Here is a 27,042-nt window from a genome sequence, read left to right on the forward strand (position 1 = left end):
GCAACAAGAAATTCCTGTTTCTGTACTCAAATCTTTTCATTATGATGCCCAACTTATCGGTAGCCAGCTTTTGCACCTGCATGTTTACTTTGTGACTGGTGTACAAGGGCATCCATCTTTCGTTGTACCTCTCTCTTTCATAATCTTTTGTCATTCAGTTAATCTACTTTTTTCTACCAAAGTGAATAATCTCATAATTATCCATGCTTTAATTTGTCTGCCATGCATTTACCCATTCACTTAACTTGTTCAAGTCACGGTAAAGCATAGAATTATGCAGCACAGTAGAGGCCCTTTGACCGATCAAGTCTGCACTGACCTTGCTATACTAATCCCACATACAAATCCCACTTTCTAGCACTTGCCCCATGGCCTTGAATGTTATGACATTTCAAGTCTCATCCATCTATTTTTTATAGATCCTGAGGTTTTCCACCTCTACTAGCTTCCCAGGTAATGCATTCCAAATTTTCACCACTTTTTTTGGTGAAAATATTTCTTCTCAAATTCCCTCCAAACCTACCCTTAAAATGATGCCCCCACATTATTGACCCTTCAGTTAAGGGGAGCAGCTGTTTTCTATGCCCCTCATAATCTTATACACCTCAGTCAGGACCACCTCCGCCTTCTCTGCTCTAAAGGAAATAAACCAAGCCAATCAGCCTCTCTTCATAACAAAAATGTTCCAACACAAGCAACATCCTGATGCATCCCTCAGTACAATTGCATTCTTCCTATAGTGTGACAATCAGAACTGCACACAACCGAGGTCTAACCAAAGTTTTTTATACATGTCTAATATACCATCCCTGCTCAAATAATTATCCCACAACTCATCAAGGCAAGTTTCCTGCATGCTACCTTAACTTGCTCTCCCCAAAATCTATGTCTACCCTGCTTTTAACAATCTGGACAATCACCCCAAGATCCCTCTGTTCCTTCAAGGGCTCTAGTTCCCTGCAATTCGGTGAGTATTCCCTTGTCTCATCACTTCTTCCAAAGTGTATTATCTCTCACTATTTAGGATTAGATTCTGCCTGCCACTGATCTGCCTACATGACCAATCTGTCTATATCTCTCTCTAATCTAAGACCTCCTTCCTTACTGTCAACCATCTGGCCAGTTTTTTGAGTTGTCTGCAACTTACATATCCCATTATGTTGTCAGGCATATCACTTCTCTATCAAGAACAATAAAGGACCTGCCTGTCACTTATCTGATTTTCCATTCTGACTTGTTTTCTTCCCTTTTTTCCCTTTTCTTGAGTCACTGTTTTGGGTTCCCATTCCCTCTGCCATTTTAGTTTAAACCCTTCCCAATCACACAAGCAAATATTCTCCATTGGCAGTGCAGTCCATCAGTTTGTAGTAATGCCTCCTCTCGCTGATCCCAATGTTCCAGGAATCTGAAACCTTCCCATTTACAGCATCTCTCCAGCGATGTACTTGTCTGACACATCATACTATTTCCATTCTGACTAGCACGTATTACTAATAGCAAACCCGAGATTATGATTTTGAGGTCCTACTATGTAACTTGCTTCCTAACTCCCTATATTCTGCTTTTAGGACGTCACCTATTTGCCTATGTCATTGATACTCATGTGTATCAAGCCAACTTACTGCCTGTTCATTTGCCCACTGTTAAATGTCCTGTAGCTGCTCCAAGCTATCCTTGATCTGAGCATTCAGGAGGCAGAATACCATCCAGGAGTTTCATTTACAGCCATAGAAATGTCTGAGTATTCCACTTACAATTGAATTCCCTGTTACTATAGCATGTCGACCATTATCCCTCCTACCTGCCAGCAGAGGTAAAGATATTGCAACAATTTTGGCTGTTACTTTCCCAAGAAGCTAACTGCACCCACCTCCACCAAAAATTGTGACAAAACAATATATCGGTTTTGCAGGGGAATGACTACAGACTCCTGCACTGCCTGCCTAATCCTCTTTCTCTGCCTAGTAGTCATCCATTCCTTTCGTGCCAGTGAAGTCTTTATCTGTGGAGTGCCTCCTGAACAAAGTGTTTGATGGAATCCTGGGGACAACCCTACATTTATTGGCTCCAATCTAGATGTGTGAGGATGCAAGGCTAAAAGCTATCTGAATATTTCATTATCTTAGCCTTTTATTCTTAGAATGAATAAGTATTTGGTCAAAGTGTTATTTTCTAAGCTGATTTCTTCAGAGAAGTTTCCTTTTCTTTTCCTTATTGATTGATTTCTACGTAGTTTGGTTTATATAAAAGTGTTAAAACATATTTCTAACTGTTGATAATCAGCTTTGCATCTTTGTCAAATAAATCTTCATTTTATAATGAATGTTATGGCCATTGGAGTAGAGTGATTAGATAGTACAGTCCTCCAACCTGGTTGTAATAAAATGCAAATAACTTTTGTAATGTGAAGCATTTTGAACATTATATAATTTTAAGCATGCATACCATTCAATTGTTTTAATTATTGTAATGTCTTCCAGGCAGTCTGGGCACTTGGCAACATTGCAGGTGACAATGCTGAATGCAGAGATTTTGTGTTAAGTTGTGGAATTCTTCCACCTCTCTTACAGTAAGTTTATGCAGAAGACCAACAAAATAATATAAACAAGTTTATTTTGGTTTCAGTATACACAGGGCAAGAATTATTGCTAGTTGATCTCACTCCTGACTGGCTGCTGGCTTTGTGGTGATGGTGATCCTGCAATAATGTTAAGTCGGAAATTTTATCATCAACCTGTGATGACAGAATATCACATTTCCAATTCAGGATGCTGGTACTTCAATCGATAGTTAGAAATTATGTTTTTTTTTTATCTGATTGCTGTTCTTGTCCCTTTGGGTGGTAGAAGTGGGCGAGAGATGTTATTGAAGCATGTTGAGCATTTTACAGATGATGTCTTCTAAGGCACTCCCCAGTTTTGATGATGACTTTATCAACATGAATGAGTTCTTAAAATGAGCAAATACTCAATCTGCAGATTCTGCCTTATGCAGAGTAGGTAGTGCTAGAAAGGTTGAGTAGATAGATTGTTCAAAGTTTGTTTCTGCTTCTACATGTTCCCAACTTTACTTCTACATGTTCCCACAAAAGCTTTTCTGTGTGTGGTGCTTTCTGAAATAAGCCGTCTCCATTTTGGTTTGTCACCAATTTAGTCCTCCCATGAGTTAGTTGGTATGTTTGATCTATTCAGTGATGGTTTGAGGACATTCCTAAACCACATCTGCTGTTCTTTTGGGGGACTCCATGTACTGTATTTACCAAATACAAGTGATGGACAGTGAAGCAAATAGTAAGTCTACTATTAAAAACAAACAGTCATGTCATGCATAGTGTCAAATGTTTGGAATTTTGGAGCTTCACCAGTCCAAATCAACGTTGCATTCCTTATTTTGCCTTGTATATTTAAGGGGTCAGATATCGACCATCCATGTTTGTACAGGAAAATGAGAGTAATTAATGTTAGAATGGGAATGAGCATCTTCTCAATTGCCTATTAGCTTTCTTCAGCCCCACCAGAGCTCCTTTAGTCACCATGTAGTGTCAACAGTGGAGTCTTCCAATTGGATGCTTACACCTCTTGATATCTATATTTAATAGGCAGAGTGCTTACTTGTGAAGGCTTTATATGATCATGATTCTAGGCCAAAGGTAACATTTCAAATGGGTTTTGCCATAAGGACATTAAGTGACATTCAAGGTGGCAAGTGAATAGGAAACCTGTCCTGGTGGGGTTTGGAGATTGGGCTGATTGCTCATTTACCACAAATTTAAGTTGCTAATGATCAGTCTTCATCCCTTCAAGGGAAAGAGATTGGAAAAGAAGAAACGTTTTATAATCCATTGATTTTCGTAGATGCATGCAGCACATTACCATTTTATGCCAGTATGAACATGAAATATTAAAAATCATTTGGTCCATCAAGCTGTTTGAAACATATCCCATCTTTCGCTGTACCCAACCTGTTTACTATGAAGGGAAATCCTACATTTTTAATCTCTGCACTCTGTTCTGATACCCTGATGCACCTGTATCACCTGATGTTCTGCCTGTAAAACACAAGGCAACACTTTTCACTGTACATCAGTACACGAGAGTAATAAATCAAATCCTGATGAGGGGACACAGGTTCAAAGTTACTGATGTCGGGAAGTTTAGTGGAGCATTAAACAGATAATTTAGCAGCTGTTTTCTGACTGCCAAGCTTCTTAGATGTTGAAGCTGCACCAGTCCAAACATAGGTCATATTCCATCCTTGAGCCTTGAAGGGATCAGGAAAGGAGTCCATTATAATACGTGTATTGTTGGTATGAGGAAATTAGATGAGAGTAGTTAACGTTAGTGGAGAGTGAGTGCTGGCACAGTTGTCCAAGTTATCTTATCTTTGACTCCTCCGGAGTCTCAAGTTCCTGATATTTCAAGAGAGACATTTCCTGATGTTTGATGCTTTTCATTTGCTTAGTGAAGGCAAATGAGTTGAATGTTTTTCTTTTTATGTTTGCCTTGAAATCTGTAAGCATCTGTTCTTGGGTATAATGTCTTTACTGTAAATGAGAGCTTGTTGGAAAAAACACCAATGAGTAAATGTTACCTCACAGATTAATAAAAGTAGGTAATGGAGCATTTTACATTTTGCACAGTATTTGGGGTACAAGCTGGCAAGGCTCATTGCTATCCACTTGGTGCACACTTCTAATGAAGCATAAAGAGAGGTCTTTATGTTTTGCAGGATTTGTTTCTGTGCACAATAAATATAACATTTTTGAGCAATATCACTGCCAAAGGCACTTCGGTGTTATCTGCAAGTTGGTTTGAAATCTTAGGACATCGTCCCAATAGTTTTTTGTGCATCGACTGGAAAGATGAAAGTTACTGTCATCTGCAGTAAACAATCATCATTTAATTGTAAAATCAAAGAATAACACATTGGAGGACCTATCAGAGCCATTGATATCAAGTCTTATTGACTAAATTAATTTGGTATGTTGATAATTGTTAAAGCTACGACTTGGTTGTTCAGATTATAAAATATTATCTCTTCTCAAAATGTTTTTTTTTAAAACTCTAGGTTATTAACTAAGTCAAACCGTCTTACCACAACAAGGAATGCTGTGTGGGCTTTGTCCAACCTATGCAGGGGAAAGAATCCACCCCCGGATTTTGAAAAGGTAAAGCTTAAGCCATTTTTTACTTAGTCATAGAGAGATGTACACCACAGAAACAAACCCTTTGGTCCAACTTGTTCATGCCAACCAGATATCCTAAATTAATCTAGTCCCATTTGCCAGCATTTGGCTCATATCCCTCTAAGCCCTTCCTATTCATGTACCCATCCAGGTGCCTTTTAAATGTTGTAATCGTACCAGCCACCTCTACTTTCTCTGGCAGCTCATTTCTTGCACCACCACCTTTTGCGTGACAAAGTTTCCCCTTAGGTCCCTTTTACATGTTTCCCCTCTCACCTTTAAACCTATACCCTCTAGTTTTGGACTCCCTTACCCTGGGAAAAAGACTTTGGCTATTTACCCTTTCCATGCCCCTTATTATTTTATAAACTTCTATAAAGTCATCTCCAAACCTCCAACATTCCAGAGAAATAGCCCTAACCAAATAGGCCTGTCTTTATAGCTCAGACCCTCCAGTCTTGGTAACATTCTTGTAAATCTTTTCTGTTCTCTTTCAAGTTTAACAACCTCCTTCCTGTAGCAGGGAGACCAGAATTGAAAGCAGTATTCTAAAAGTGGCCTGACTAATGACCTGCACAACTGCACCATGGCATAAAAAGAAATGTTACATATTCCTAAAAGTTGAGTGTTGCAGTTGATGTTAAGCTAAATGTAACTTTTAAAATTTTTGCATTATTTCGGCAAACTACCCCAATCAAATTTCAATTTTTTGACATTCATTTAATTAGTTCTTTGTATCTTCAGGGGAGTTGGGACTCTTAACATTCAAATTAGTCAAAACAGTCTTAATTTGTATTCAGTGCTACCCTTGCAATAATGTTTGATGTTATACAATGAATAAATTAATATAAATCTTATGACCTTGTATTGCACTATTTTAGGTGTCACCTTGTTTGAATGTTTTGTCAAGACTATTATTTAGCAGTGATCCTGATGTCTTGGCTGATGCTTGCTGGGCCCTTTCTTACCTTTCTGATGGACCCAATGAGAAAATACAAATAGTTATTGACTCTGGCGTTTGTAGGCGATTAGTGGAGCTTTTGATGTAAGTATTAGCATTTTCTTTTCTGATCTTTTAATCAATTTGCTAAATTGATGTGAAATTAGTTCTTTCTCTATTTCAAAATCATTTTGATTTAAATTGATGTATTGTCAGAATTGTGGAATGTAATGTTTTATCATCAACAATGCCACATAATTTAAGTAAATTAGACTTCAGCCTACGCTTGATGGGCTTTTCAAAATATTTTTTAGGGATTTCCTTTCAAATGAGTGAGTGAGTTGTTAATTTGTCCTGTATTTCTTTAATAGGCATAATGATTATAAGGTTGTATCACCTGCACTGAGAGCTGTAGGAAATATAGTTACTGGAGATGACATCCAGACACAGGTAATTCTTCACAAGGTATCTGTTGATATTTTTGGTATTCAGGAAATTCTATGGAATTCTGTTCAAGTTGACATCCTAAATCAGGGCTTCTCAAAGTGTGGATGAAAGGTGTTAGTAAAACCTGACACATGCAAGTTTTTGTGCTTGCAATCTAATTTACTAAAGTTAAAAGTAGAAAGTGCAAGATGAGAGCCAACTTCTCTGTGTACTTACATTTTTTCAGACTTAGTGCAAATGTGTGCGCGATGGACATCATTTTCCCCACATGAAAAATCCTCAATTCATATTGAAATAGGTTTGATGAGTTGAGTAGATCTGACCTTTGCACGATCAATGCAAGTAGTAGGGCCAAGGCCGCAATCTCAGAATTGTCACTGTGCAGAAGGAGGCTGGTAAGCTCATTGCGCCTCCATTGTTTCTCTGAGCTTGATGACTCAGTGCCATTCTCCTGCTTTTTCTCCACAACCCTAATTTTGCTATCTAAATAGTTATTTAATGCCATTTGTCTCAATTGAACTTGATTCCACCACACTTTCAGGCAATGTTCCAGACTCTCTCTAGATTATGTATAACAAAGGTTCTTCCTTTTATACCATTTGCCATATTTGCATCCTCTTCATCTCAATCCTTGAAAACAGTTTCTCTCTTCTGTTCAACCTTCTCCATGATTTTGAAAATTTCTATCAAATCTCTCAAAGAAAGCAGTCCCAACTTTTCTAATATGTCTTCATAACTGAAGTGTCTCATTGCTGGAACTGTTCTTGTAAACCTGTATTGCACTCTATTCAATGCATTCACATCCTCACTAACAGCTCTCTCTGCCTATCCTGACACCCTTATGAACATAAAAATCTAGGCCTTTCCATTCTACACACCTTGAGGCAATTAGCCTTTTGTTTTGTTATTTCTCCTATTCTTTTCTACCAAAGCATATCACCTTTCAATTTTTTGCATTGAACTTCATCTAGCAACTAGCTGCCCATTCCGTCAAGTTGTCATCTTACAATGTCCACAATGTTTCCATGTTTTATATCATCTGAAAACTTCGAATTTGTCCATTGCATACCAAAATCTAAATTTTATTGATATACATCAGGAAAAGCAAGTGCATCAAAACTACACCTGGGGAACTCCACTATCGATTCCGCCAACCCAAAAAATATCCATTAACCATTACTTTTTCGTGTATCTCAAGCAATTTTGTACCTTTATCGCTACTATCCCTTGTATTCAATGAACTTTTACTTTACTCAGAAAACAGTTATGTGGCACTATTTCAAATATCTTTTGAGTGTCTTCATCAGCTCCCTGTTGTCTATTCAAAATAATCCAGCAAGTTAAACATGATTTTCTCTGAATAAATCTGTGCTAGCCCTTTCTAATTAACTAACTTTTTTCCATGTGACTATTATATCATAATTATTTTAAGAAATCTCTTTGCCACTGAAGTAAAATTGGCTAGTCTTACTTCGCCTTCCAACTTTTTTGTGAACATGGATGTTACATTTACAGTTCTCTAGTCATGTGGCAACACCCCTGCATCTAGGGAAGATTGAAAGATTATTGCTGGTGCTTCTGTAATTTCTACTGACTTCATTTATCTTTGGATACATCTCATTCAGTCCTGGTACCTAATAAACTTTACATACTAACAACCTATTCTAATACCTCTTCCTAATCAGTTATAAACCCTTCTGGTGACTGAATTTCCTCCTCTGTCAACATGACCTGGACGGTGTCCCCTTCCTTAGTATGGATAGGTGCAGAGTATTCATTTAACACCTCATCCCCCGTTTTGGTCTCTAATCACTCCTAAAGACTGAATCCACAAGCTGGAGCTTTTTTTAAAACAAAAGTAGTATTATTGTTGTGATTTCAGTTGCTTTGAAAAGACTGATTAACCAGAGCTGACCGTTTTGATAAAGACTACCCGTGAGACTTGAGATGGTTGAGACCAGCTGTTGAAGAGTTAGGTGGTTAAACCGCATGGACTTTGGAACTGAAACATTTTGCCTAATGACGATAAGAGTTTTAAACAAATTTATGGCTGAATGTATTGCGATATGTGCTAAGATTGCTGCCAGTAAATCAAAGCAATCTAACTTTGTTGTATTAACTATTTAGAACATAAAAAATGTACAGCAGAGAACAGGCGCTTTAGCCCACGATGTTGTGCCGAGATTTAATCCTAATGTAAAATATAGTAACTTAACCTATGCACCCCTCAACACATCCTTGTGCATGTCCAGCAGTCGCTTAAATGTCCTCAATGACGCTGCTTCCACCACCATAGCTGCAACGCATTCCATGCATTCACAACTCTCTGTGTAAAAAAACTGACGTCTCCTTTATCCCTTCCTCCTAATATCTCCATATTATGACTTCTTATACCAGTCAGTCTTGCCCTGGCGAAAAGTCTCTGGCTATTGATTCCATCTATTCCTCTCACTATTTTGTACACCTCGATCAGGTCTCCTCTCTTCCTCCTTCTCTCCAGAGAGAAAAGTCTGAGCTTATTCAACCTTTCTTCATAAGGCAAGCCCTCCAGTCCAGGCAGTATCCTGTTAAACCTTCTTTGCAGGAGAAAGTGAGGACTGCAGATGCTGGAGATCAGTGCTGAAAATGTGTTCCTGGAAAAGCGCAGCAGGCCTGACCTGCTGCACTTTTCCAGCAACACATTTTCAAACCTTCTTTGCACCCTTTCCAAAGCCTCTGTATCTTTCCTATATTAGGGCAATCAGAACTAGATACTGTTGTCTCACCCAGGACTTGTAGAGCTGCAGCAAAACCTCATTGTTCTTAAACTCGATCCCCCTGTTAATGAAAGCCAAAACATCATATGCTTTCTTAACAACCCTATCTATAAGGGACCTATGTACTTGAAGACCAAGATCCCTCTGTTCCTCCACACTGCCAAGAATCCTGTCTTTAACCCTATATTCAGCATTGACCTTCCAAAATGCATCACTTTGTATTTATCCAGGTTGAACTCCATCTGCCATTTCTCAGCCAAGCTCTGCATCCTGTATATGTCTTGCTGCAGCCTGCAGTAGCCCTCTATACTATCGCGACACCGTCAACCTTTGTGTCATCTGCAAATTTACTAACCCACCCCTCAACAACCTCATCCAAGTCATTTATAAAAACTACAAAGAGCAGAGGCCCAAGAACAGAATAATAGGGTGGTTATGGTAGGGGATTTTAACTTTCCAAACATAGACTGGGACTGCTATTGTGTTAAAGGTTTAGATTGGGAGGAATTTGTTAAGTGCGTACACGACAATTTTCTGATTCAGTATGTGGATGTACCTACTAGAGAATGTGGAAAACCTGACCTATTCTTGGGAAATAAGGCAGGGCAGGTGACTGAGGTGTCAGTGGGGGAGCACTTTGGGGCCAGCGACCATAATTCTATTAGTTTTAAAATAGTGGAAAAGGATAGACCAGTTCTAAATTGGAGAAATTTTGACGGTATTAGGCAAGAACCTTTGAAAACTGATTGGGGGCAGATGTTCGCAGGTAAAGGGATGGCTGGAAAATGGGAAGTCTTCAGAAATGAGATAACGAGAGTACAGAGAAAATATATTCCTGTTAGGGTGAAAGGAATGGCTGGTAGGTATAGGGAATGCTGGATAACGAGAAAAAATTGAGTGTTTGGTTAAGAAAAAGAAGGAAGTATATGTAATATATAGACAAAATAGATCGAGTGAATCCTTAGAGTATAAGGGGAGTAGGAGTATATTTAAGAGGGAAATCAGGAGGGCAAAGCGGGGACATGAGATAGCTTTGGCAAATAGAATTAAGGAGAATCCAAAGGGTTTTTACAAATACATCAAGGGCAAAAGGGTAACTAGGGAGAGAATAGGGCCCCTCAAAGATCAGTAAGGCGGCCTTTGTGCGGAGCCGAAGAAAATGGAGGAGATACCAAATGAGTGTTTTGCATCAGTATTTACTGTGAAAAGGATATAGAAGATATAGACTGTAGGGAAATAAATGGTGACATCTTGCGAAATGTCCAGATTACAGATGAGGAAGTGCTGGATGTCTTGAAACAGTTAAAAGTGGATAAATCCCCAGGACCTGATCAGGTGTACCCAAGAACTCTGTGGGAAGCTAGAGAAGAGGTTGCTGGGCCTCTTGCTGAGATATTTGTATCATTGATAGTCACAGTTGAGGTGCTGGAAGACTGGAGGCTGATAAACATGGTGCCACTGTTTAAGAAAGGCGGTAAGGACAAACCAGGGAACTATAGACCAGTGAGCCTGACCTCGGTGGTTGGCAAGTTGTTGGAGGGAATCCTGAGGGACAGGATGTACATGTATTTGGAAAGGCAAGGACTGATTCGGGACAGTCAACATGGCTTTGTACCTGGGAAATCATGTCTCACAAACTTGATTGAGTTTTTTGAGGAAGTAACAAAGAGGATTGATGAGGGCAGAGCAGTAGATGATATCTATATGGAGCTGAAAATGTGTTGCTGGAAAAGCGCAGCAGGTCAGGCAGCATCCAAGGAACAGGAGAATCGACGTTTCGGGCATAAGCCCTTCTTCAGGAATTATGCCCGAAACGTCGATTCTCCTGTTCCCTGGATGCTGCCTGACCTGCTGCGCTTTTCCAGCAACACATTTCCAGCTCTGATCTCCAGCATCTGCAGACCTCACTTTCTCCTCAAAGATATCTATATGGACTTCAGTAAGGCGTTCGACAAGGTTCCCCTTGATTAGCAAGGTTAGATCTCATGGAATACAGGGAGAACTAGCCATTCGGATACAGAACTGACTCAAAGGTAGAAGACAGAGGGTGGTGGTGGATGGTTGTTTTTCAGACTGGAGGCCTATGACCAGTGGAGTGCCACAAGGATTGGTGCTGGGTCTCCTACTTTTTGTCATTTAAATAAATGATTTGGATGCGAACATAAGTGGTACAGTAAGTAAGTTTGCAGATGACACCAAAATTAGAGGTGTAGTGGATAGCGAAGAGGGTTACCTCCGGTTACAACAGGATCTGGACCAGATGAGTCATTGGGCTGAGAAGTGGCAGATGGAGTTTAATTCAGATAAATGTGAGATGCTGCATTTTGGGAAAGCAAATCTTAGCAGGACTTATACGCTTAATGGTAAGGTCCTAGGGAGTGTTGCTGAACAAAGAGACCTTGGAGTGCAGGTTCATAGCTCCTTGAAAGTGGAGTCGCAGGTAGATAGGATAGTGAAGAAGGCATTTGGTATGCTTTCCTTTATTGGTCATAGTGTTGAGTACAGGAGTTGGGAGATCATGTTGGGGCTGTACCAGACATTGGTTGGGCCACTGTTGGAATATTGCGTGCAATTCTGGTCTCCTTCCTATCGGAAAAATGTTGTGAAATTTGAAAGGGTTCAGAAAAGACTTAGAAGGATGTTGCCAGGGTTGGAGCTACAGGGAGAGGATGAACAGGCTGGGGCTGTTTGCCCTGGAGTGTCGGAGGCTGAGGGTTGATCTTATAGAGGTTTACAAAATTATGAGGGGCATTGATAGGGTAAATAGGCAAAGTGTTTTCCATGGGGTCGGGGATTCCAGAACTAGAGGGCATAGGTTTAGGTGAGAGGGTGGTACGTGTATGGAATGAGCTGCCAGAGGAAGTGGTGGAGGCTGGTACAATTGCAAGATTTACAAGGCATTTGGATGGGAAGGATTTGAAGGGATAGGGGCTGGGTGCTGGCAGATGGGACTAGATTGGGTTGGGATATCTGGTCAGCATGGACGGGTTGGACCGAAGGATCTGTTTCCATGCTGTACATCTTTATGACTATATGAACAGAGCCCTGTGGGGCCCCACTTAATATTGTCCTCCGGGCAGAATACTTTCCATTTACAACCACCTGCCTTCTGTCAGCCAGCCAATTCTGAATCCAGATAGCCAAATCTCCCTGTATCCTGTATTTCCTGACTCTATGAATGAACCTACCATGGGAACCCTATCAAATGCTTTGCTGAAGTCCATATCCACCACATCCGCTGCTTAACCGTCTTTGACCTGTCTTGACACCACCTCAAAGAACTCAATAAGATTTGTGAGGCACAACCTGCCCCTTGCAAAGCCATGCTGACTGCCGTTAATCACACTATGCTTAGACAAATAGTCATAATTCCAATCCCATAGAATTATTTCCAAAACTTTGCTGACCACAGTTGTAAGACTGGTCTGTAATTGCCAGTTATTTTCCTATTACCCTTCTTGAAGAGGAACAACATTTGCCTTCTTCCAGTCCTCTGGTACGACTCCTGTGGAGAGTGAGGAGTCAAATATCCTCACCAGTGGCTTAGCAACCTCCTTTCTCACTTCCTGGGGCAGCTTAGGATAAATCTGAGCTGGAAATGTGTTGCTGGAAAAGCGCAGCAGGTCAGGCAGCATCCAGGGAACAAGAGAATCGACGTTTCGGGCATAAGCCCTTCTTCAGGAAATCAGGAGTTCCTGAAGAAGGGCTTATGCTCGAAACGTCGATTCTCCTGTTCCCTGGATGCTGCCTGACCTGCTGCGCTTTTCCAGCAACACATTTCCAGCTCTGATCTCCAGCATCTGCAGACCTCACTTTCTCCCCTTAGGATAAATCTGGTCTGGCCCTGGGGACTTATCAATCTTAATATTTTCCAATATTTCTAGCACGTCAACTTCATCAATCTTGATCTGGTCAAGACTGTTTCCCAGCTCCCCTCAGTTTTCATTTACGTTCCCTTTCCTTGGTGAAAACCGAAGCAAAAAACTCATTTGGTACATCCTCTATCTGCTCAGACTCCACGCACAAGTTCCCTCCACTATCCCTGATCGGCCCTACCTTCTCCCTGATCATTCTCTATTTCAATTATATTACGGTTTTTGGTGAATAAAATCTGATCTTTAACTCACATTTAATTACAATTTTGAATCAATAAGTATAAATTGTGTCCAACGATTTCTCATATTTGGGGTTATCCTGTATTTGGTGAGTTTTTTTTCAGGCTGTTAGACTCTTTGGGCCCTTTTTATACCAGTTTGTTTTGAAAGTATTAAATTTAATATATATTGCACGCTTTTGGATAGCTATTTTATTTGAGTTTGAAAAGTTTTATTGGGGATGAATGCAAAGTAAATAAATCTAGTCAGTGGTCCCCACATCCAAAGGATGAATTTTGTTTTAAAAAGATGTGCCAACTTTCCTGTCTCTGAATTAAGGGCTGAATTTTGACATTTTGATACTTAGGTGATTTTGAATTGCTCTGCACTTCCCTGCCTCCTTCATTTGTTGAGCAGCCCAAAAGAATCCATACGGAAGGAAGCTTGCTGGACAGTTTCCAACATCACTGCTGGAAATAGAGCACAAATTCAGGTGATATATTTGTTTTACTGTGCTCTTAAAAGTAATGCAAAGTCTGTCCATTAACTGTTGCCATATTTTGGAGCCTTTGTTTTTAGCTGAACTGAATAAATACAAAATATTTTAATGCAGGTTTGTATTGTGTCCTCGCTTTCTGGCAGCATTCTGGACTTTCTAGATATTTTTCCTTAAATTGACTGTTTTTAAACATCTTTTTTCACTTGTGCTTTAAAAATATTGGTGGTAGGTGAGAAAGTGTTCAGCTTGAGGTATCAGATCTGTCTGTGAACTAAATGTGATGGGCCAACTAGTCATCTTTTGTATTTCATTTCATCTGTAAATATTGTTTTATTGGAGGGGTGGAAAGTACATGGTAGGAGACAGGAGGTAATAAAGAACTCCATTTTCAATAGATGGAATGTAACAGCTGGTGTTACTTAAGAAATCTGTTTTAAACCATCAACTTTCCATTACCTATGATGAACATGCTTTTTATATGTGGTGGAGATTAAAAAAATCATGAGTTGTGTTACTAACTTTGTCAACAAAGCTAAACTAGAAAGCAGGGTTTTGTGGATTGGCAAAGAAAGTTGAAATTACATATTGACTTTTTTGTCCCCGTGCTCAATCTATGACAAATGAAATTCAATGTATTGGAAATATAAGGGTAAACATTTGGAACCTGTTTATTTGGAATATCTTTGTAATGCAATCTAGGAGCTGGAGAGAAGCAAGAGAAATAGTCATTGTACATTAATCACTAAAATTTGGTGTTTTTGTTTGAAAAGCTTGAAAGCAACAGAATATACTTATGTTGAAATTCAAAAATGAGCAAGTGATGCTTCATATTGTGATTTGGACATAATCTCATCATGAAGATTAAGTTCAGCTTTGTGCTCTGAACCTCAGGAAGGAATGCATTGACTACGGAAAGGTATAGCGCAGATTCATCCTAATTATATCAGGGCTTAAGGAACTTAATTAATGATGTATGTAAACTTTGGGTTATGTTTTCTTGAATTTTGATGCTTGAGAGGTAATCTAAAGTTGCTTTAAATTATAAAGTCTTCATTTGGGTAGAGTTTTATTTTCTGGTAAAAGCATCCGAACAATAGGTCATTTTCTTAATTATAATTTGTGGTGTTAGCAAGGGATTGTGTAACAAAATGTAACAGAAAACCAATTTAAATTTAAAATCAATGAATAGATTTACATCAAATAAAAGAATCAAAGGTATGGAGCAAAAGTTTTGTATTAAGATATAGGCACCAAAACAGTCTGATTTGCCTATTCCTGTCAAGTGCTAAAATTCTCAATACTGAGAAGCAATTGGAAACCAATAGCAATCCATATAGGAAATGCAGTCAAATGTAAGATTTTTTAGATGGATTCATTTATAGAGTCATTCAGCATGGAAACAGACTTTTTGGTCCAACAGTCTATGCCGAACATAATCCCAAGCTAAACTAGTCCCACCTGCCTACTCCTGGCTTATTATCCCTCCAAACCTTTCCTATCCCTATAACTATTCAAGGTCTTTCAGCAATTGAATAAGGGACGTTGCTGAGAAAATGTTAAAACCCGTGGTTTCCATACTTAAGTCATTTGTTGTCTTTTAAGAGATTCAGCTGAAACTCCATCAGATGAGATATGAAGGCAGATGACCAAAAGATTGGTCAAAGTGATGGGTTTTTATTAGTCGCTTACAAGAACAACAAGGTGAACGGTTTGGGGAGGGAAGTCTGAGGCCTAGGGCCTCAACAACTGAAGGGACAGCAAACAAAGGTGATGTAATTAAGTTTGCAGATAAATTCTGTCATTTCTTAAAAAGAAAGAAAAGATAAGGACAAAAATCTGTTACACCTTCTAATCGGTTAAGAAGCAAAACTGTTTGCCTGAGAGCCTCTAGTTTGAGAAACGAATATGATGTGTTTGGAAAAGAAAATGCAAAATTGCTCGAGAAACTCAGCAAATCGGGCATTATCTTGTGGAGAGTTAAGCTTCAAGTCCTCTCTGACAATTCTTCAGTCATACTGGACTCAGTGTTAGCTCTGTTTCTCTCCTCAGATGCTGCTAGAATTGGTACATTTTTCCAATATTTTATTTTTCTCTTAAATATTTGAAATTGCCTTCACATGCAACTACTTGGCTTTTTCCACCATCTCTAGTATTTTCTGTTTGTTTCCAGCATTTGCAGTAGTTTGTTTTTATTTTATAGATGGTTCTGATTTGGTGGAGTTTAAACAGATGTACTACCAGAATGATAAAGATAGTTATGAAAGATATTTATATTCAATTTCCGAAGGAAATGGTGAATGTGTATTCACCTCTCTAAAAACCCCAAAGTGCACAAGTGCAATAGCAACTGCATTGATCTTTTTTATTGAGAAATGAAAATAAGTTAAAAATTTTGTTTTGAATATGTGTACCGTTATTATTTTATACATTTTTAATTTAATGTACATATTTTTTTTCTACTTAATAGGCTGTAATAGATGCAAATATTTTCCCAGTGCTTATTGATGTTCTCCAAAAGGCTGAATTCCGCACTAGAAAGGAGGCTGCATGGGCTATTACAAATGCAACATCTGGAGGAACTCCAGAACAGATCAGGTAGTTATAACCAATGAATGAGAAACTCCCACTTACTTAATCCCATCCACTTTTACATCTTTTGTCAATCATCTAGCTGTTGAGTTAAGATGTTTCATCTTTGATTCAAAATGATGTTTCTTGATTTCCATTTATTACACTTAATGTTATAATTCTTAGAAGTCAGATTCTTGGTGAAGTACTTAACTTTATAGAAGTGCACCATGAGTCAAATTTATTATTGCTGTACAATCAATACTTTTAGACATTTAGTCTGTCAGAATTGTTTCTATGTACCTGCCTCAAATATACTATGTCAGAAAATTCTAGTGAAATTCTCCAGGGCAAAGCCATTTCGTAGAATCCACATCCGTATAGTCTTTTGAATACACTACTTTACTTATGTCATTTAAAATTCAATCTTTGTTCTACTAACAAAGATCTTAAAATATAATAAAGTAAATGTCCTCTTTCTGTTCAGATTTTCAACCTTGTACCTCAAATCATTAGTAAAATGTGAACGTGACCATGCTTATCATTGGTGATTAATGCAAATTTTAGAATTTAAAAAAAAATTCTCTGGCCTCTAAATTACAAGTTGAATTGCAAATTGTTTCATATGATTAGATGACTCAAAATGGACAGTTGTGTGGTCGGAAGTAACTGCTCATTCTTATTACAGTAATAACCTTCGATTTTAGTTTAGCAGGTATTCTGTTTAAGCACATAACTTCTGTGTCTTCCTATAATTTTTTTGGAGATATTCAGATTCCATAGTTTAATCAGTTAACTGAAAACCACAATTGTCAACTGGCATCTTTGTTTTCATTTCAAGGTATTTGGTGGAACTGAGCTGCATCAAACCTCTCTGTGACTTGCTTACAGTCATGGATTCCAAAATAGTGCAAGTTGCTTTGAATGGACTAGAAAACATTTTACGATTAGGAGAGCAAGAAGCCAAACAGAATGGAACCGGTATCAATCCATACTGTGCACTTATTGAAGAAGCCTACGGTGAGATGCTATAGACCTAATTTTGCAAAGCAAATTATATACCTAAAAGAAATGAAATATTCCTTGGTTCATAATGACAGGTTAAAACATGTGATTCTCTGGGCATTTTGACATAAACAAATTTGTGACTGGCTTGAAGTGTCTTTAAGTATCTAATTAGTCACACTCAACTAATTGAGTCTGATTTTCACATGCAAGCAGATCAGCTTTTGAAAGATCGCCTGACTGACGCAATGGAGAAGATTTTCAGTAGAAAATTAAAGTTCAGTTATAAAATTGAAATAAATGCTGGAGAGAAAGGAGAAGCAGAAGATAAACAGTTAAATATTTTATCGAGTGTTAGTTCATTTTTCTTTAACTTCTGGGTTAATTTGTGACACGGTCACTCACCTGAGTGGGACATCATTAGCATGGTTCAGTTTTTATCTATCCAACTATAGTCAGCTGTAATGGCTTTTCTTCCTCCTTCTGCACCATTTCATATTCTGTACCAAAGTAATCTTCTAGGATCATAGTTACAGGGTCATACATCACAGAAGAGACCCTTTACACATATCTACACAAATCCCAGTTTTCAGGACTTGGCCCACAGCTATGAATGTCAGTTTTATTTCAAGTGCTCATTCACTTACTTTTTGCAGACATGTGCCATCTCTGTTGCCCTTCCAGGCATTGTATTCCAGATTCTCAATATTCTTCTGGTGAAAACTTTTTCCTCAAATCCCCTCCTGCCCTGCACCTTGAAAAGATGCTGTCTCAGTATTGATCCTTCAAATAAGCAGAACAGTTGGTTCCTATTCATCCTGTCCATGCTCCTCAATCTTATCCACCTCAATCAGGTCCTCAGCCTTCTCTGCTCTAAAGAAAACAACCTGACGCTATCCAGTCTATCTTGCTAGTACTTCCTAAATGCATCACTTCTCACTTTTCAGGGTTGAGTTCTATCTGTCACTGATCTGACCATCTGATCAATCTGTCTATAACTTCCTGTGACTGAAGAACACCTTCCTCATTATTAATCACCCAGCCAATCTTTGTACCATCCACAAATTTACTTAACTGCCCACATTCCCATCAATATCATTTATATATGTCACAAACAATAAGAGACCCAGCACTAGTCCCTTCGCATGCCACTGGACACTGCCCTTGAGTTTCTCAAAAACAGCTTTCTACCACCACTTTCTGTCTTCTACCATAAAGCTAATTTTTGATCCAGCTTACTAAGTTACCCTGGATCCCATGTGCCTTTATCACAATTATCAGTCTCCTCTGCTAGACATTGACAAAGGCTTTGCTGAAATCAGTATGAACTACATTAACTGCACTACTCTCATCTGTGCATCTGATCACCTACTCCAAGTTCAGTTAAATTTGTGGGGCTGGACCTCCAACTAACAAAGCCAAGCTGACTATTCATTAGTAAACCTTGCTTGTCCAAGTGGAGATAAATTCTATCCTTCAGAATTTCCTGCAACAGTCTCCTCAGTACAAATGTGAGGATCACCAATCTATAATTAATGTAGTTTATCCCTACCACCCTCCAGTCATATGATACCTTTCCTATGGTCAAAGATGAATTAAAAATTTGCTAATAGATGTTTACTGTATTTAAGAATGCCATTTGGTGCATTGTGCCACTCAAAAATCTGATTACACTAATCCTATTTTGTAGCTCTTGGGCCATAAGTCTGGAGGTTACAGCAATGCCGATGATTATTTAAATGCTGCTTAAGTATTAACGAATGTTTCTCACTCAACCAGTCTTTCATGTAGTGAGTTCCAGGCTCTCACCATCCTCTGCATTTAAAAAAATGTATCTTCAACTCTTTTATATAGTTCCAAGTCAGAGTTATGAGCACCTTGGAGGTCAATCTAATGTTTTGATGTATCCACTGCCTTTGGCCTTGTCGAGGTTGCAAGTTGGAAAATGCATTCCAAGGAGTGTTGGTGTATTGTTGCAGTGTACCTTGTAGATGGAACACTGCTGGTGATGGAGGGAGTGAATTGTGAAGTTGTTAGATTGAGTGTTTAATTAAGTCGGCTGCTTTGTCCTGGATATTTTAAAAGCAAGGATCTTCATATTTATGTATTAGACTCTATATTCTGTTCTCTGAAATGGATGGATGATGAAAAATGCAGGATCCTGATGAAGTTGGAAAGCCCTGGAATGTTTCTGTTTAGGATGGGAAATTCCCCTGTTACCTAGGATACTGGATTAGGATGAGAACTGCAACTCCATATAACTTATCTGGAGAATTATCCAGGAACTATTAGACAAGTCAAAACCTGTACAACTGCATAATTGTTATCACTTACTTCTTGGGTCCTATGGATTTCATTCAGGATCACTGCTGTTAATGAGCTAGAAGGGCAGGAAGTGAATTTTCAAAGTTGAAGTTGCTAAACTTCAGTCTGCATTTATTGCATTGCTGTTGCCAAAAGATTGAAAGAATGGGGCAATCTTGCTTCGGGCATGTGATTTACCTTCATTGTCCTGCATACATGCTCAGTGAGACGACTAGCTGTCTGAGGTGTTGCTTCCTCTCATTTGCAAAGCAGTGACGGCTAGATCAAGGTTACCAACTAACATTGCTGCCCAGGCTTTGCAGTCAACTCCTGCCTTATGGATATGCTTGGCAGAGTTAATTAAATGCCAAACTTGCCTCCAACCCAGTTCGTGTGTTTACATTTCAAGATTTCAAGTGTTGTAAGAGTGATGTTGCAGTATGGGGAATATCCAGGCCTCTAGTCCTGACCTCCATTTGAAAAGAAATCATTGGAGGCTGTGGAACAGAGGTGGGGGAATGATATGTACATAAAAACCTTGTTTTGTATTTTCATGTACTGGCTCATACTCACCTCTGCACTTGTCTGCCATTCCTGATAATGAAACTGTTTCTTTTAAAATAATCAAATATTCTGGTTAATCAAGAGGTCTGCATAATCAATGTAATAAATACTCTAAGAAATAGAAACGTAATGTAGACGATACAGGCATCACTGTTCTAGTTTCTTTTGCGGCATAAATGACTTCAATTATAATGTAACCTTTGCCTTAAATAAAACTTATTGGCAGAGGATTTTCTTACTCTCATCCTCAACTGACTACTCTGATATTGTGGAGATCGCGATACAGTAAAGTCTGGTATTTCAGGTATATAATTTTTGCCTATTTATTAAGAGTGCCAGTTAAAACAAAGTTTGCTGTAATTTAATGACTGGATGCAGATTTCCTAACACTGAATCAGACAATTGAGGGGTGACCTTTTTTAGATGTTTATAAAATCACAAGGGGCATGGATAGGATAATTATTCAAGGTCTTTTCCCCGGGATGGGAGACTCCACAACTAGACGGTATAAGTTTAGGGTAGAGGTGAAAGATATAAAAGGGACCTAAGGGGCAACTTTTTCACACAGAGGGTAGTGTGTGTATGGGATTGTGTTGCCAGAGGACGTGGTGGAGGCTGGTACAATTACAGCATTTAAAAGGCACCTAGATGGATATATGAATTGCAAAGATTTAAAGGGATATGGGCCAAGTACTGGCAAATGGGACTAGATTCAGTTAGAATATCTGGTCGGCCTGGATGGGATGGACTGAACGGTCTATTTCTGTGCTGTACATCTCTATGACTCTAATTGATAAGACCAGTTCTTCTCAGAAAAATAATCACATGAATAGTGCATATTGTTTTATTCACATTGTGCAGTACTTTGAAGTAACAATATCAAACAGTATAATTGTATATAACATTGAATTGTGAACTCTGTAATTTCAGGTCTGGACAAAATAGAATTTCTCCAAAGTCATGAAAACCAGGAAATCTATCAAAAGGCCTTCGATTTGATTGAGCATTATTTTGGTATAGAGGAGGAGGACTCGAGCATTGCACCACAAGTGGATGAAAATCAGCAGCAGTTCATCTTCCAACAGCAAGAGGCCCCAATGGAAGGATTCCAGCTCTAAATGCATGATTGGTGAAACTGTCTACAAGTACCACCATTGCAACATATTCAAAAGGAACTTCATAAATCCTCAGAGCCAAAATTATGAAGAAGCTGCTTTAATGGAGTTTAAAATTAGGAACATTGTTGAAAGGGCAAAATTTTGAGGCAGCTTATGCACTTTTCTATTTGCAGTTTAAAATTACATTTAAACTGGGGCTGTTGATTTTCATGTTTCATATTTAATATTCATTTAAGTATCTGGGGTTATAAACATCTGAACTCTATCTGAATTGCTCCAAAGAGAGAGGTGTTGGAGTAGGAGAGACACCTATATTTAAGCTGAAATTGCAGCCATCTAAAAAGTACTGTTTCATTTAACTGTTTACAGCCCTAATTTAAACAATACTTATTTATTCTTTTGATCCCAGAGCCTCAAAATACTGTTACAGGGTGTGGTTTACTTTTTGTTGAATAATGAAATTGAAGTCTAACCTATTTGACCAAAATCCTTTTGAAAGGTTCTGAAGTTGTATTGCTGTTATTTAAAATTTCAGACTTGTAAACTACAATTTGAGCAAATTAGTTAGCACTGCAACCTTCAACACTAGTATCTGTAAACATAGTTTATAGGTACACCTCCCCCTCCCAATGATAAATCTACCTCTCTTTGAATTAAGACAGAAGTTGTTTAAAAGATTCTGACTTGTTGAAATATTTGTTATACTACAAGTCAATTCTGTGAATGAAAACAATATTATCAGCATTTGCTAGTCCATATTCCAATATGGAAATCTGTAAATTTACATTTTGTTCTTAACTTACTGGAAGATAATTTCGTAAGTGCACTCTGAACAGAAACTTGAAATTGTAGCAGTACCAACTATACTTGGAGTTGATAATTGCATTGGGGTGTGTAGAGTACATGTACGTATATTTGTAGAAAGTGAAATAACTGGCAATCATTGAAACTGTTGTATTTCTAATTAGGTGACCATACATGGTTAGTAGCAAGATGTAAATTGTTCCCCTTCTCTTCACCCCCCCAACCTCTCTCTCTCTCTCTCTCTCTCTCTCTTTCTTTCACCCCCTTCCCCCTCCCACCCTAAAGTTCCAAAAAATGCACTAACCTAAGTGAAGATATTATTATTCTTCAATTTGGGAAATTAATTCGAGTAGATTTAATAGGTATCAACTTAAGAATTTTGAACAACCAAATGGGTGCAGGTTAATGGTGGCTAAAGTGGCATTTCACAGTCATGCTGTTTAGTTATCTCCTTCATTCACCTTTTTTCCTCTTACTGAGCACTACTATTGAATTGCCTGTTTTCTTATTCCTTTAAAAATGTTTGTTTATCCCTTAAAATTCTTTTATGTACCAGAGGTGTATGAACTACTGCAGAAAAACTATTTTATGTTTACTTCACTAAACTGGTAGAATTAGAATTTCCAGCTGACGTTAAATAATGTCAAAAATTTGCAGCTGATGTTAAAATAATGTCACTAATCTTCAAAACATAAATATAACAAAATATATTACTGGTTTCAGGTTTCCTCCAATATTTAATTCACAATGTACCAGCAAGAACACACATTTAAAAGATTTGCCTGGTTAAGGATGGGGAATGCACTTCTGAATTAAATAATTTGAAAGAAAATAAATTAGATCTAGAAATGCATACAATTTTCTAAAATAATTGTTAATTTTATTCAATATTAAGTATATAGATTTTGATCTTGAAATTTTCAATATTTATATTCATGAATTTTTCTGCTTATCAGAATTCAAAGTTAATTTTGCTGTTATGTTCTATTAGTATATGGGGTGGATACTAAAAATGACAGGTAATACCAGCTAGTGTGTGCTCAATGTGTTTGTGGGACATTCCTCTGTTGATATTTTAAGGGAGGCACATGAAAAAATATTATTGGTCATCCACATATTGTCAACAGTAATTATTAATATCTCAAGGGGCACCGGTTGTTATTCTGTATGGCCTGAATAAACAAAACAGCCAAATTTGATCTATCATGATAAAATGTAACTGCGGAATGTTGGCAAGTATGTGCACATCTACGTACAAAAGCAAATCAGTATTTGAAAAAAATTCTTTAAAAACTCCTAGTTACATTGTGAGAATATATACAATTGTGATTTGTAATACATTCATAGAACAAAGACATTTCTTCCTGTGAATGTCTTGTTTTTTTTGTGTTATATAAAATATTTCTTGATGCAGCTGATGCCTTTCAATGAAAAGTGTCTTCTGCATTATATACCATTTTTTAGGTTCATGGTGGGGGGGACGGGGGAAATGATGTTTTGGAATTGCAGTTGTAGTTCTTTGAGTCTTGAAAGAACCAAACTCGCGAAATGTATGCAACAGTAATACACAGTTAAAACGTAACTAATGTTTGCATGTGCTATTAATGCATGGCTGTTTTAATACACAGTTCTATTGCCAAGCAACATGCATAATGTATAATACTTAATTGCTCCCATATCACTATTACCAAAAGACCACTCACTCAAATTTGCATAGCATTTGACAAGGGTGGCCAAATCTTAATTTAAAATTTACAACAGTATTACTTTGAAATGCTGGAAGCATTTTTTGTCTGTTAAAAGTATAGTTAATATTTAGCACATAACTACTTCAATTTCATGAAACACTTCAACTAGGATGAAACTTTATATGCATAGTCATGTTGTGAATGCATATCAATTGCTCAGTCTTGCCCTTGGAAATTTATGCAGCAGTTTGCTCAAAAGCCCTGTTTTGGAATTCAGAAATGATTCTACAAATGCTGGTTTTGCAAATACCAGAAAATAAATGTTGGAGCATTTTGTATTGTAGTTTTTGTTTGCTACATTAGTTATGTCAGTCTATGCCTCAGTCATGAGCTCAGTTTAGCAGTGGCTACCTAGCTGTATCTTGCAGTACATATGTTGTATCCTGCAGAATAATGTAAGCCTCAGAACTAATATTACTAAACTAATGTATTTGAAGGCAAAAATGTTTAATATGGCTTCCTTTATTAGATAAACTATAATGTAATACATCTCTACCAGCAATAGTTGCATAAATCATGGAGAAAAGCTTAAGTTTCAAAAATCTGTGCTCTAAATTCACATATCTACATTAAAGCTAATGTTTGTGTGTATATATTTTTTTACAATGACCAGAGCTGTACAGTTTGACATGAGTATTCATGTTTTTGGATCTATTTTCTTTCATTTGGGATTACTTTTTTCCTACTGTTGCTGGCAACAGCCCCTGAAATCAACAGCCCTTGAAACTATTTACCCTCTTTTCTCTGTCCCCAACCTGACCCAGTCTTGTTCTCCTTAAATTTTAATCTCTGAAATTGTTTGAACAAAATTGAGTAATGCGCCAAGCCCAATGCAAAAGGGTAAATATCATGCAAAAGAAGTCAAATTTTGTTTGTGTATTGTTTGTATATGTGCTAAGGATGTTGATTTTTTTCTTCCACTCTTGGGCTAGGAATTGCACAATCTAACATTTATTGAATTGCATTGGAATGTATTAAATTTGGAAATGTCTGGAAAGCGAAGAAAAAAATAAAATCCATTCACACGATTTTGATTTGAAATTTGTTTAACTCCATGTTTTGGGTTTCACTTATTTAAAGTGCTTGCTTTTACATGCTGTGTCTCACTAATTTAGTCTTCTAATTCCTTTTATGATTAAAGCATGTACTGAAACATTAAGACCCAAATTATTTTAATCTGTGTGGAAAGCCCAAAAGCGCTATCCAATAGCAATATTACTTATGTTCAAGCTTGATATGAAAGCACTAATTTTTCCTAATGCATTTAACAATATCAAAATTAGACTGGACCTGAAGATCCTGTTGAATTTGCATCAGAAATGAATGATACTTGTGTCAACATGCAAGCTTGATTTTCCTGTCATGTTGCTGTATTAATGCTGTCTTTTCCATTTCCAAATTAATTTTATAGTATTTGAGTAACTTGCCATTATACAAAATTTTGTTGTATTCTCATGCTATCAAATGCTTTGCAATGATTTTCACTTTTGTTCAGTTGTGACAGTCCACATACACGTAGTGAGGTCTCGTGATCAGCAAATGAAGTTAACAGTTTATCTAGTTTTTGATGGTGAAGATTGCCAACTTGGATGTAAATGTTATGGGCTATTTATATCCAGTCAGATGGACTTCAGTTTAATGTCTCATCTTGGAAAAACTTATGCATTCGTCATTACTTGAAGTAACTTGGATTATGTGCCAGAGTCCTGGAGTGGGGTTTGAATATAGTCTGGTGGTATGGTAATGATTTCTGTGCAGTTGTCTACATTTTCTTTTAGGGTTTTTTTTGGCATTCAGCTTTACTATGTAGGTTGTCATAATATTTCCTCTCCTTTGAACTACCCCAGTGACATGCAGTTCAAATCTCCCAAGAAGTTTTGTTTTCATTTTTATATTTGATGAAATGGGTATTCTAGTCCTTGTGGCTGGGCTTGTTGACTGCAGGCAGAAATTTTCATCGGCTAAAAAAAACTGCAGTTTGCACTTTGACTTTCTGGACTGCATTCAAACCCAGTTTGCTCAGGTAAAATCAAGTATTGGTAGAATGTACCAATTTCCCCAATTAATTTTAATACATTTCTTATGAAAATTGTGAGACTCAATGCATCATCAATTAGTTGCAGCAAAGAAAGGTTAATTTTCCTATTGTTTCTATGCTGAATCTGTACAAGGTGAAGAATGACTAGTCCCATTCCAGCCCTTTCACTGCAATCTTCCAAGTTTTTTTTCAGGTAGCTATCCAATTCTCAAAAGATAATTGTGTGAATCCACCTCTACCGCATTCTCAGATGGTGCATTCCAGAACCTAACCTACATTTCTTCAAAACAAATGACTTTTTTTCAGTTGCTTTTGGTCATTCAATTCACCCAAAATTGATAACCTCTGGTTTCTAACTTCTGCCAATGGGAGCAATAAATCTTTGCTGTCCAGATTGTGATGTAAGATTTTTTTAATCAACCTGTGCTAAGATGCTATTACATGGGAGAGGATGTATTTTGAACCAAGGCCGCCTCGTCTAGTGTTATGATTGTCAAAGATTTTTATCAATTGTCCCATCAGTAAACCCCCCCCCCCCCCCCAATGTTTACACCACTGAAGTTCATCCTGGAAATCCTCAAATCTTTTCGACACCTTCACTAATATTTTCATGTCCTTCCCAGTATATGGTATCTAGAAGTCCATATAATACTTCATCTAAAGGCTGGACCAGTGATTATAAAGGTTCATGAAAATGTTTTGCTTCTGTAATTTATGCCTCTATATTTATGCTTAAGTAACCACTTTCTTGACTTGTTCTGCCACCTTCAATGACTTGTGCATTTCCACCTCCAGGACCATCTTTCTATACTACTTAGAATTGTACCTTATATAATTCTCTCCTTCTAAAATCAATTCACATTATGTATTTATATTTTATTTGCCACAATCCATTGGCTTGTGATCTAGAAGTCGAACAATAATCTCAGTTAATGTTTTCAAATTTGTCATTACAAATTTTGAAATTTGTAG

At 37.7% G+C, this 27,042-nt stretch overlaps 1 protein-coding gene across 3 annotated transcripts in view; it reads left to right on the top strand.

Moving 5' to 3' along the window:
* The window catches only part of kpna5 (karyopherin alpha 5 (importin alpha 6)), a 35,363-nt gene extending 10,303 nt beyond the window's left edge, over positions 1-25,060 (top strand). For all 3 annotated transcript variants that reach the window (XM_043685040.2, XM_043685046.2, XM_043685051.2), the window contains exons 7-14: positions 2,481-2,569; positions 5,068-5,167; positions 6,067-6,230; positions 6,497-6,575; positions 13,790-13,915; positions 16,389-16,516; positions 17,331-17,509; positions 21,293-25,060. In XM_043685040.2, coding sequence (XP_043540975.1) covers positions 2,481-2,569; positions 5,068-5,167; positions 6,067-6,230; positions 6,497-6,575; positions 13,790-13,915; positions 16,389-16,516; positions 17,331-17,509; positions 21,293-21,480 — 1,053 coding nt within the window. In that variant the 3' untranslated portion in view covers positions 21,481-25,060. The remainder of the gene's footprint in view (positions 1-2,480; positions 2,570-5,067; positions 5,168-6,066; positions 6,231-6,496; positions 6,576-13,789; positions 13,916-16,388; positions 16,517-17,330; positions 17,510-21,292) is intronic.
* The last annotated feature ends 1,982 nt before the right edge of the window (positions 25,061-27,042 follow it).

Source organism: Chiloscyllium plagiosum, unplaced genomic scaffold, assembly GCF_037043375.1.
Source record: "Chiloscyllium plagiosum isolate Xiang-an unplaced genomic scaffold, Cpla_swu_hap1 HiC_scaffold_3, whole genome shotgun sequence".
Taxonomy (NCBI): Eukaryota; Metazoa; Chordata; class Chondrichthyes; order Orectolobiformes; family Hemiscylliidae; genus Chiloscyllium; species Chiloscyllium plagiosum.